We start from the raw sequence: 12,420 nt of genomic DNA, 5'->3' as shown, positions 1-12,420 counted from the left end.
ATTATTTACACTAGTGATCTACTCTTTTAAATCTCTCAGTGTAAAGTAGCTTCGTATCGACACCTGTGATACAAATAAGCTTGAGTGGGTCAGGTTGAGAAACCTGGTGAGTACATAAGGTTTTCAACCCACAATAATATAATTATTATGTTTAAACAACAAACAATCAACCCCATTTACCCATCCCTATTATCTTCCTTACTCTCAAGGGTCTACCCTAAGAGTCATCTATTCGTTTATTCTAAAGTCCCTTGCTTCCAGGGTTATAAGGCCGACACTAAATCCATAGCTGCCAATGCACTAATTCCATAGCTGCAAAAGTTCCTTCACCGGGTACTAAATCCATAGCTACCAGTGTAGGTACTAAGTCCATAGCTACCAACGTTTATCTAACATGTACTAAGTCCATAGCTACCAGGTACTAAATCCATAGCTACCAACACCTAACAAGTACTAAGTCCATAGCTACCTATGTTTACCTAATAGGTAGTAAGTCGATAGCTACCGATGTATATTTATTGGGCACTAAGTCTATAGCTGCCAATGTTTACTCACATAATCTTTTATCTCTCATCATTCATCTACCCATGTTATACCCAACATATTGGTAGATATAAAATACGTATACAGTTTAAATCAGTTAAAACATGTATAAAAACGTTCATCCAGCATAGATAGCAAGTATACAGATAATATGCACACATAGCACGTAATTTATATTAAATACTTCATGTCTATGTGTAAGATGAAAGGGACTTTGCACTCACCTGATAAGGTGGTGATTCTGAATTCGGACATCGCTTCGTTTGTAACATCCATAAACTTTACACCAAATTTAAACTTTTTCGATCATAAATAAAACCAAATAGCATCGTTTACAAAAATGTTTTCAAATCAATATCCATCAGAGTGTGCCAAAATCATAACATAAGGATGAAGAGTGGTATGGTCACGCCTTCGCCTTGCCATGATTTCCTGAAGTACCTGAAACAATAAACTGAAACTGTAAGCCCGAGGGCTTAGTGAGCTACCCCCAAAATACCAATACCACACTGACAATGCCATATCAGTAACAATCAATCAATCAACATGCATACTGGCCATCGGCCTGACTGGACCGCCCTACTGGGCCTACAGTCTATCTGAATCTATCCCGAGCCTTCGGCATGACTGGTTCGCCTCGTGGGCCTGCAGTCTCCCCGGACCGCTCATAGGGTATGTTGGCCTTCAGTACAAAGCAGGACCGCCTCAATCCAACCAACAAGCAAATAACCATGTGCGCATTACTATGATATACTGGCATATACAAATATCAAACATATCTATCACACTGATCATCAATCATAGAATTCTCTCGTAACTAGAGTACCGACCTAGCAGGTCACTAACATGCCAATCCTTACGGATCATAAGAGCATAACATACTGTCTACCCTGATTCCGATCTAACAGATCACAACCACATGTAGCATACCATAACAATAACAACTAAAGGGCCGGCCTTGGTGCCGTAGACCCTATAGATATAGTGAGGACAACTCACCTTGCAGATGTCGACTCGGAAGATAAACTCCAACTCTCGTATCACTTGACACAGGCTCCACCACCTATGATCATAGTACAATATACTCATAAGTCCTTAACCTTATAAGGTACTCCATAACCCACCAGTCAACCCCTGGTCAAAGTCAAAGTCCTCAGTCAAGGTCAACAGTCCATGTTGACCCCAACTCGCCGAGTACCCTCGGCTACTCGCAGAGTTCCTTGAAGAACATTCCAACTCGCCGAGTCATCGGGGTGACTCGTCGAGTTCCTTCGATTCTCGATCAAACTTTAAGGCCACCCGCCGAGTTCCCTCCTTGCAACTCGACGGATACACACGCATACATATCCTAGGGAAAACTCATCTGACTCGCCGAGTTGTTCATCAACTCGTCGAGTCTTATGGTAATCTTCATCGGACTCGCCGAGTTGTTCATCCAACTCGTCGAGTTCACGGCTATCTTCATGTGACTCGCCGAGTCTATTCAGTCCTTTTTCCATACAGACTTGTTTTGAGCCATGCAGCGGCTCCAAATCACATATCCAAGCTTCTAGGGCATGCTTATCACGTAAGTTGCAAACTTTACGTGCATGCATGGCTATAAAGGCTCTAAATGCGTATTTTAAGTTCTTAATGGAGCTTCATGCTCAAGAGGGACCTCAATCATGACCAACATTGTAACTTTATGCTTCTAGAATCCAAGGAGGGTCCAGATCTGAAGTTACAACCTCAGATCTAGCCCATAGCTCATCTTTCCAACTTAATATCTCATCAAAAACCCTAAAACTCAACCAATAGAAGAGATTCATAAGGAAAAAGGCGATTTGGTTACCTCCAGAAGATGATAACTGAGATAAGTGTTGATTCCCACACTCTACTTGCTCCAATCTCCTTCTCCTCCAAGCCTTCTCCCTCCAAAGATCCTCTTTTCAAGCTTCAAACACACAATGGGCACACACACACACACGCGTAAAGGAGCTCTCAAACACTGCAAAGAGGCCAAAGGAGGCTGAGGCACCTTTAAATAGAGGTGCAAACCCCGGGATTTAGGGTTTCATCTGCCAGCTCCTACTCGCCGAGTCCCAATATGGACTCGTCGAGTAGGTCACTTAACACACGATCCCACCCCGCTGCTACTCGACGAGTAGGTCAACCAACTCGTCGAGTAGAGCTTCACCCAATAAATCTTATTTAAACAATACCTGAGAATCGGGGCGTTACATCGTTACTTCTTAAAACAATTTCCCTCGACAAAACCTAGTATCATTACCACTAGGGTTTAGCTCAATATTCACCGAGACTACTTAATAGTCTAGCTATTATTATTATTATTATATAAGCGTTAAACAACACTATATAACTCATAATAATAGCCCAAATAATTATTATATGGTCCTAATAACATTACTATATTAAAACATAAGCTATACTAAAGATAGGTTAGGCGTAGCGCACTTACAACGGGTTTTTCTCAAAACCGGGCTTCGCTGGAGCAGCGTTTCTAAGCCGAAAGGCTCTTTTCTCGGGACTCCTGGAGCCTCGGGGCTTCCTTCGGGTGCTAGGGGGTTTACCTAGACTTTAGGGGGGGTTTAGGGGCTAGAGAGAGAGAGAGTCTAGAGAGAGAAAGAATGGTTTGGAAAGGTGTGAACAATGAGGGAACCCGACACCTCTATTTATAGGCTGGAAAACAGCTCTACTCGTCGAGTAGGTCCTCCTACTCGTAGAGTCCATGCAACATGTCACCTTCTGGTGGCTTGCCTTGGGGAGAAAGCCTTGGCCCATAATCAGCCACGTCACCCGATTTCGCACAGCACCCTGCCGACTTCTAAACCCTGTAACGTTCGCATACGAGCTCCGTTTTCGACGTTCGTTTTTTCCACACGTAGGTAAAAACAAGATCTACAACTTTCATTTAGACTCCGTTGGCTAATTCTCAACCGATCTTGAATTTAACAGTAGGAGAAGATTAGACTGTTAAATGACCACGAAGAATTCGTAACTCCTTCGTACGGACTCCGTTTTCGTCTGTCTTTTTACCGTTGAGTTCCTATTAATGAGATCTTCAACTCTCATTTAGGTCGCATAAGCCAAAAACCGCTCGAACTAAAATTCGAGTTTCGGGTCGTGCACTGCTATGCCAAATCTTAGAAAATTAATAACTTCCTCATACGAAGTCAGATTTGTGCGTTCTTTTTTTTGTATGTTCTCGGTTTAACGTATACTACAACTTTTGTTTAGATTACTAAGGCTAAAAACTCATCTATCAAAAATTTACTATTTACGTCTCCCGGTGCCGTGCCGGTTTTGCCGAAAAACTTCGACGTGCCATAACTTCTTCGTTATAAATAGGATTTCGGCGTTCTTTATATGTACGAAACCCTTGTAACATATACTATCACTTGGCTAAGATTATTACTTCTTAATAATATCCCATCAAAAACTCATTTTTGATGCTCATTGTCTCTAAATTGACTAGCCCGGATCTACGGGCGTTACAGTATCCATGGAGCATCCTATGGGTTTTAGCCCAACTTGATAATCCATGGAGCATTAGCCCACTATACAAGTATGGATGATTTACACAATCAACCCATATATTTAATTAGTCTCCTTTTGATCACTTAATTAATTCCAAATTAATTCTTGATCAATACTAATTAAATAATCTTATTAATATATTAGAACTTATAATATATTAATAACCCTTAAGTGTTATTTCTCTCATTTTAGTCTATCCAAATGCATGATGCCATGCAACCCAAATGGACCATGCCAATCGGGTCAAGTACATACCAAATATAGTTATGGACTTAGACACTAATCCAACAATGAAATCATGTAGCTGGAAGAGATCATGCACGAAAGCAAGAAGTCACGGGTAGAGCTGGCAAGTGGCAAAGAAATCATCAATAGGGAATACTCGGACCAACTGGTCGGCGTAGGCAGCAACCTCCCACCAGCCACAAGACAGGCGTTGATCAACCTCTTGAAGAAATACAAGCACGTCTTCACTTGGTCCCCTACGGACATGGTAGGAGTAGATAGGAAGGTTATAGAGCACAAGCTTATGATCAAGCCAGGCACTAAAGAAACCAAACATAAAAAAAGGGTTCAAGGGGGAGACAGGAATAGGGGAATCAATGCCGAGGTTGCTAAGCTGACCAAGGTAGGATACTTCAGGAAGTAGTCTTCCCGACTTGGATTGCCAACCCCATCATGGTGAGAAAACACGATGGCTCATGGAGCATGTAAGGAGGGCAAGGAGAAAACAACTTTCTACACAGACCACGGGGCTTTCTACTACACCAAGATGCCGTTCGGACTGAAGAATTCAGGGGTGACCTATCAACGCCTTGTCGACTCTATTTTCGCCAAGCAAATCGGAAGAAACATCAAAGTATACGTCGATGATATGGTCATAAAAAGCACAGATGATAAGAGGCTACTGGAAGACGTGGAAGAAACATTCAAAACATTGGAGAAGACCATGATGAAATTAAATCCAGGAAAATGTACCTTCGGTGTCGAGGAAGGACAATTCTTGGGATACTACGTTACCACAAAAGGAATTCAGCCTAGCCCAACCAAGGTGGAAGAGTTGATAGAGGTGCCATCCCCATACACCTTGCGGGACACCCAGGGGCTGAACGGTAAACTGACCGCACTAAGCCGTTTCATTTCCAAATCAACAGTGAAAGCCTTGCCGATCTTCCACACCCTTAAAGGATGCATCAAAAAGAACAACTTCCAATGGACAGCAGCAGCGGAAGCAACACTCCAACAAATTAAGGAACCCTTGCAGAAATTACCTACATTGGCCAGTCCGGTCCCAGGCGAAACGCTGTAAGTATACCTCTTAGCCTCAGACGAAGCCATCTCTTCGGTACTGGTTGTAGAAAGGGAAGGAAGGAAAGCACCGGTTTACTTCGTTAGCCGAGCACTACAGGTCCTCGAAACCAACTACTCCATCCTTGAAAAATTAGTGTTATCACTCATCTATGCGGCACGATGCTTGAGGAGCTATTTCTAAGCGCACCAGATAGAAGTGCTAGTAAAATGCCCGTTCAAACAAATACTAATCAAGCCGGAAACATTTGGGTTACTGGCGAAATGGGCAATCGAGCTGGGGGAACATGACATCAGCTACCGCCCGCGTACCAACATCAAAGGGCAGGCATTAGCATATTTTCTCCTCGAAATTTCAGGCGAAGCAAAGACAGCAATCCAGACAAAAGAGTCATCGGGGATAGGCCAGCCAGGGAATAGCCAGAAGTGGACCTTATACATCGACGGAGCTCCTAGTAAAGAAGGGTCGGGGGTTGGCCTGATCTTAACAAGCCTAGAGGGGGAAAAGATTACATACGTTTCCGCTTCGATTTTTACACTTCTAACAACGAAGCTGAATACGAGGCTTTTCTCGCCGGCCTATGACTAGCAAAGCAGATGGGCGCAAAAACAATAGTAGCCTTGACAGATTCAAGGTTAGTAGCTAATCAAATCAACGGAGAATTCAAAGCACAAGACAAGTGAATGGAGAAATACGTGAAAGCCATGCAGCGGCTTGTCGAGCCTCTCAAATAGTTCAACATTAAGCATACCCCAAGAGGGGAAAATAGAAGAGCAGACGCCCTCAGTAAGCTAGCGTCAACATGCTTCAATCACCTGTCTAAGAAGGTCCTAGTGGAAGTACTCAAAGAGAGAAGTATAGACAAACGGCGGGTACACAATCTAGCGCCAGCCCGACACACATGGATGACACCGATAGTTGAATACCTGCAACACGACATTTTTCCAGATAGCCATGAAGAAGCTAGAAGAGTACGGATCAAAGCACCGCTGTACGCAATCATGGATGGAATATTGTTTCGAAAGGGATTCATGACGTCATGGCTAAAATGTGTAGAGGAAGCTAAGGGAAAAGAGGCACTCCGAGAGATACATGCCGGCTCAACAGGTGCACACGAGGGGGCAAGGGTTTCCCCCTGTCACACCCCCGAACCAGACGGCGGAAACGTCCGGGGGCTTGCGCGTGACTTCATCTTGTAATATCATCACAATTGTATATAATTGAAGCAAGACAACACCATCATCATACATATCAAGATACAACCAGCATTGTTTACATCAAGTACAATATCATAAATTACATGTTCAAAATATTTAATGTATGATGATAAAAAAATATAACAAATTCCACCATTTCCTGCTGACCTTTCTGCTTAACGATTTCCTGAGAATACAAGTTATTTTGAAAAACGTTAACATATATAATGTTGGTGAGTTCATAAGCATATTTAAATGAAAAGTTTTGAATTGTTTGTAAACACCAGAAAATCCGATATTTTCTGAAAATGGTTTGAACGTGATGTATCAAAATAAAGTATTAATGCATGTGTGTTTTCTGTATTTGGAATGTATATCGAATGTAATCCAGATAAAAACTCTGTATTTTCTGTAGCACATAAAAGGTATGGTTTAGCTATGTATTACCCCATAAAATCTTATATTTTCTGCTTATAAAAGTGTTGTGGTCTCAACCCTAAGACTGAATATCAGTGTGTGTATGTTCTTGGATCAACAAGATTTTATAGGTGTTCCATAAAATTATGTTGGAGAGGATCTCTATGTGAGCCGTTTTAACCATACTTGATTATGACGAATTCGCCTGTCGTGGCGTTTGTTAGGCGCCGGCTTGATTTAGGTAAGGTTTGTCACCCTAGAATGGCCTAGTCTAGCTGTAGCGAACAGCTCAGGTGTGGGGGAGTCACCCCCGTATAGATCTATACACAAACTCCCGCTTTCCCTCCAGGAGACTCTGGTTATAACTAAAGGCTACGATCATACACTCTAAGGTGTCAACCGACATGTCTCACTAGATCATTAATTGTTTTCACGCGAGTATTGAATTACGCTATGTATAATGTTTTTGCATATATAGTTAAGATTTGCAAAGCCCAAAAAGAATATGTATGTGAATGTATAAGGCCCAACAGACATGTAATGGAGTAGCTATGGCCCGCTAAGCATGTGATGTATGGACTGGGCCCAATAAGCATGTTAATGGGTCACAAAGGCTCAAATTAACATGTAATAAACACATTAGGCCCAACAAACATGTAAATGGGCCACAAAGGCCCAAATGGACATGTAATGAACATATTAGGCCCAATATCACGAAATTTACATTTTTGGCCCAAAATATAAAAAAAATATAATTTTCGGCTCATTATTGTAAACATTTACATTTTCAGCCCAATTTTAAGTAAAATGACACTTTTCGACACAGTTTATATAAAAATGACATTTTCGGCCCATGATTATAAAAATTTACATTTTTGTCTCACTTTTCATAGAATTTACGTTTTTGGCCCAAGTTTTGGAAAAATTGCATTTTTAACCCATGAAACCATAGGTTTACATTTTAGACTCAAACTTGAGTTAAATGACAATTTACTTCCTAAAAATCGAGATTTTTACAATTTAGGCCCAATAAAACTGAAAAGCCCATTTTTATGGCCCAATATACAAAAATTGCATTTTTGGCCCTTTTATTCCCAAGAATATCATAAAAACTCATTTTTGTATAAAAGTGACTCTTTTAGTCCTTGTAAAACCGAAAGTGTCATAAAAATCTCATATTTTTGTTTATTTGTCAAAAATGGCCCTATTTCAAGGTTTTGTTTCATTTTTCCAACAATCATCACATATGTACACTTTCATTCCCATGTTATGGTGTGTAAAGTGTTATGGTTTGTAAATTTCACAATATTTTGTTATAGATTTCGAGATCTATCATATTTCATCACATAATCACAACATAAACCAAGAAAATCACACATAACATGCACTAATACATAGATCTACATATGTACTTGTATTCTCCCCCCAAAAGAAAGTAAAACTGAAAACAAGGGGGTATGAACTCACTTTGAGGTTTGGATTCGGTTTTGATGAATAATGAAGTGAATATCTCGGCCCTAGCAAGCTCCTTGAGGGGGTTTTTAAACTCTATGAAGTTTAAGAGTATAGATCATGAAATGTTATGAGTTAAGAAGAGATTTTTGAAGAAATCAAGAAGCTAAACCATAGATCCAAGTAAGAACTTACCAAAGATGATGATCTTGATGAAAAACCTTCTTGAAAATACCCACAAATCTTGAAAAATTTGGAGGAAGGAGGAGAAGTTCTTGAGAGTGTTTGAAGGTGTTTGAAAGAAACAATGGAGGTGGTGTGGTGGGGGGTTTCAGCCGAGGGTAATAAGAAGAGGGGGAGAGAGATTGAAGTGATTTTTGCATGGAAGACCACCATGCAAACATGAGGTGTGTTATGCATATAATTCCTCATTTCTCCTTTTTTTTTGTCTAATAACCCTATTGGGCCGAGAATTTGGGCTAAAGAGAGATGAGGATGAAATGATTTGGGCCCATTATTGGCTTTGTTTGAAATTTTGGAAGCCTAATAATATTTTTTTGGCCCATTGGGCCCTTAGGGGGTGTTTACGGCCCAATAGAAGTCCAATAGGTAATTTACGGCCCATTAGGACTAATGGAATCATTTATGGTCCAACAAGGTCCATTAGGGATAAGAGAGCCCTTTTAGGTCCACATGGACCAAAATGCTAAAGTTTTACGAGTGTGGGTTTAATTTGAGCCCAATTAGGGTTTCTAGGCCAAAGATAGTCAAGTTGGAGGTTTATTGGTCCATTAGGCCCAATAAGAGAATCCTAGTTCATAATAAACTTGAACCGGAATTTCTAGGGTTTCAACCCATAGTTGACTATAAGAGATGTATTGTATAAGATTTTGAGCTTTACTGAAGAATGTTGATTAAGATTGTTGTCATTGAATGAGCATAGGTTACACTATAAAATTAGGGTTACAAGTATCACAGTAGAGAATGTTTACATGAGACTAGAATTTCCTAGCCAAAATGCTAGTTGTGACACCCCCTTACAGGGAAAATACTTCGGATGGGCATCTACTGGTCGACCATACACCAAAACGCGCTAGTGGTAACACGAAAATGTGTAGAGTGTCAGACTTACTCCCCGATACAAAGGAACCCACCGTCGCCTCTGACAAGTATCTCTAGTCCATGGCCGTTCTACCAGTGGGGAATTGATATCGTTGGACCATTCCTAGATGCCATGGGTAAAGTAAAGTACCTGGTAGTCACGGTAGGCTACTTTACCAAGTGGATAGAAGCTGAGCCGTTAGCATTCATATCCGGAAGACAGATTATAAAGTTTCTATGGGAAAATATGATAACAAGGTTTGAAATACCGAAGGTACTCATCAGTGATAACGGATTGCAATTTGTCGAGAACCCGTTCTGAGGTTGGTACGCTGAGAAAGGAATTGAGCAACGATTCACGTCGGTAGTGCACCCCCAAGCCAATGGCCAAACAGAAGTGTCCAACATGACGTTGGTGAATGGAATTAAGAAGCGTTTGGGAAAAGCTAAGGGCAATTGGGCCGAAGAACTACGGGGAGTGCTCTGGTCGTACAAGACGATGCCAAGAGCGAGCACGAAAGAAACTCCCTTTAGCCTAACCTACGGAACGGAAGCGATGCTACCGGTAGAACTAACGGTTGGGTCATTCCGGACGACCCATTTCGAAGAAGCAAGCAATAAAAAGGATCTAAGAGCAAACCTGGAGCTCATCGAAGAGAAGCGTGAATGGTCAAACATCCGTCAAGCAACTTACAAAAACGTTGTGGAAAGGTACTACAACCAAATAGTCAAAGAGAAAGCTTTCAAAGTAGTGGATTACGTCCTAATGCGAAATGAGGCACGCCACGGCCAACTGCAAGGAAAGCTAGGCCCCATGTGGGAGGGACCATACAAGGTCTTTGAGGCCCACCCCAGCGGTGCATATGCGATCGAAACAATGGAGGGAAGGCAAATCCCACGAACGTGGAACGCCAGAAATCTAAGGAAGTTTCATTTCTAATCTGCCGCCCGGACTGATCACCCGGGGGACGTTCAACGCCCAAGGCTCAGTGCACCTAGGCACACCACTTCACCTTTCCTTTTACGAAAACAAAGTACTCAGTGTATTTACAAGGCTAATCATAACTGTTTTATTAAAATACCCAGTGTATTTGAATGGCCATCCTATTAAAATACTCAGTGTATTCAAATTAAAATACTTAGTGTATTTACAAGGCTAAGAATAGCCATCAAATTAAATACTTAGTGTATTTACAAGGCTAAGAATAGCCATCGAATTAAAATACTTAGTGTATTTACAAGGCTAAAGATAGCCACCTGTAACACCAGTCAAATTTAGGTCAAAAATAAAATGTTCAATAATCTTAATTAGGATGAACAAAGTGGTAGAGATTGTAACAAGGTTTCCAAAAATATAAAGAACACTGAAATCCGAGTTATAACGAAGAAGTTATGACCAATGGAAGATCCGCGACAAAACCGACAAAACACTGTTCAGTGTAAAAAGTGAATTTTCAATAAAAGGGTTTTTAGCCATAACAATCTAAATGAAAGTTGTAGATTATGTTAAACCGAGAACTTTCATAAAAGGAACGTCAAAATCTGACTTCATATGAGGAAGTTATGATTTTTCTAAGTTTCGGTTTAGCAGTAGACAACAAAAAATTCGAAATAAAAATCGAACGGTATTTAGCCGACACAACTTAAATGAGAATTGAAGGTCTCATCAAAAATAGTACAACGGTAAAAAGACAGATAAAAACGGACGTCAGATGAAGAAGTTATGAATTTTTAACGGATTTTCCTGTCCCGGTCTGTTAAAAATAATAATATTAAAAATAAAGTTAAAGTTAGCCGACGAAGTCTAAATGAAAGTCGTAGAGTATAAATTTACCTACGCGTGCATATAAAGAACGTCAAAAACGGAGTTCGTATGCGAAAGTTATGAATTTCGGAAGATTTAGGCTCAAAAACCGAGAAAAATTGGATAATACCGGGGAATCTCGCAGGAACAGTAACCGCCTCGCCCGGATCTGACACGCGTCGCCTTCTGATTCGACCGAAGTCGCGGTCCAGTGCGCGTCCGACGCACCTCGCCTCCCTGTCTCGCATCCGAGCTTCGGCTCGTGGCCTTCGCTGCTGCTGCCGCGTGTCCGGTGACTCATCCCTTCGGCCGAACCCTCGCACCTATATAAAGGGTGTGAGACTCTCCGGTTCCTTCACCATTTTTACCCCATTTTTCATCCTTTTTCACTTCTTTCACCTCCCTAAACTTTCTTACAACCCCCAAAGCCCCGATATCATATCTAAAACCCGAAGCAAGCCCCGAAGCCCCGGAATTCTCGAGAAGCTAACCTCTTTCCAGTCGAAGTGCTGCCCGCGTAAATCCCGGTTTTAATCAAAAACTCTCGGTTTCTACGAGAAAGATCATTTATAGAAACGAAACGCTGCCCAAATCACCACTTATCAGGTGAGTTCATACCCCCGTATTTTCATAATTTTTACTGTTTTAAGGGGGGGGGGGGGGGAATACAAGTCTAACACAAGAATCTTTGTGTTATAAATAAATTGAAGTCATATAAATTTTTCTAGAATAACGTTAAACTCTTTTATAACTCTTTAAACTTATAATTGCCAAAATCACGTTTATATATGTATAAATATATAAATAAGATTTGAAGGGCTTAAGACTAATAAATTATCTTATTTCCTTTTCCTTGTTTGGATGTGGAATTAAGGTGGTGTTATTTGTCCGAAGGTCGTTTCCTTCTTAATTATATATATATATATATATATATATATATATATATATATATATATATATATATATATTATACATATATGAATATAAAATGTTACTTCATTCGGTATCATTACCTTTGTATCATGCCGAACAAAGGTGTTCATCCATGAGAAATAATGCTA

At 40.7% G+C, this 12,420-nt stretch overlaps 1 protein-coding gene across 1 annotated transcript; it reads left to right on the top strand.

Annotated features, from left to right (window-relative positions):
* Positions 1-9,961: 9,961 nt before the first annotated feature.
* LOC145157612 (uncharacterized) lies at positions 9,962-10,495 on the top strand. The gene has a single exon (XM_079076638.1). The coding sequence runs from the start codon at positions 9,962-9,964 to the stop codon at positions 10,493-10,495; it is 534 nt and encodes a 177-aa protein (XP_078932764.1).
* The last annotated feature ends 1,925 nt before the right edge of the window (positions 10,496-12,420 follow it).

This window comes from Lactuca virosa, chromosome 2 (genome assembly GCF_052849685.1).
Source record: "Lactuca virosa cultivar CGN04683 chromosome 2, Lactuca_virosa_CGN04683_v6, whole genome shotgun sequence".
NCBI classification, from domain to species: Eukaryota; Viridiplantae; Streptophyta; class Magnoliopsida; order Asterales; family Asteraceae; genus Lactuca; species Lactuca virosa.
This window is presented reverse-complemented; position numbering and strand designations above follow the sequence as displayed.

Coding starts and splice junctions, on each gene's coding strand:
- LOC145157612 (XM_079076638.1), top strand. CDS start 9,962: ATGACGTTGGTGAATGGAATTAAGAAGCGTTTGGGAAAAGCTAAGGGC.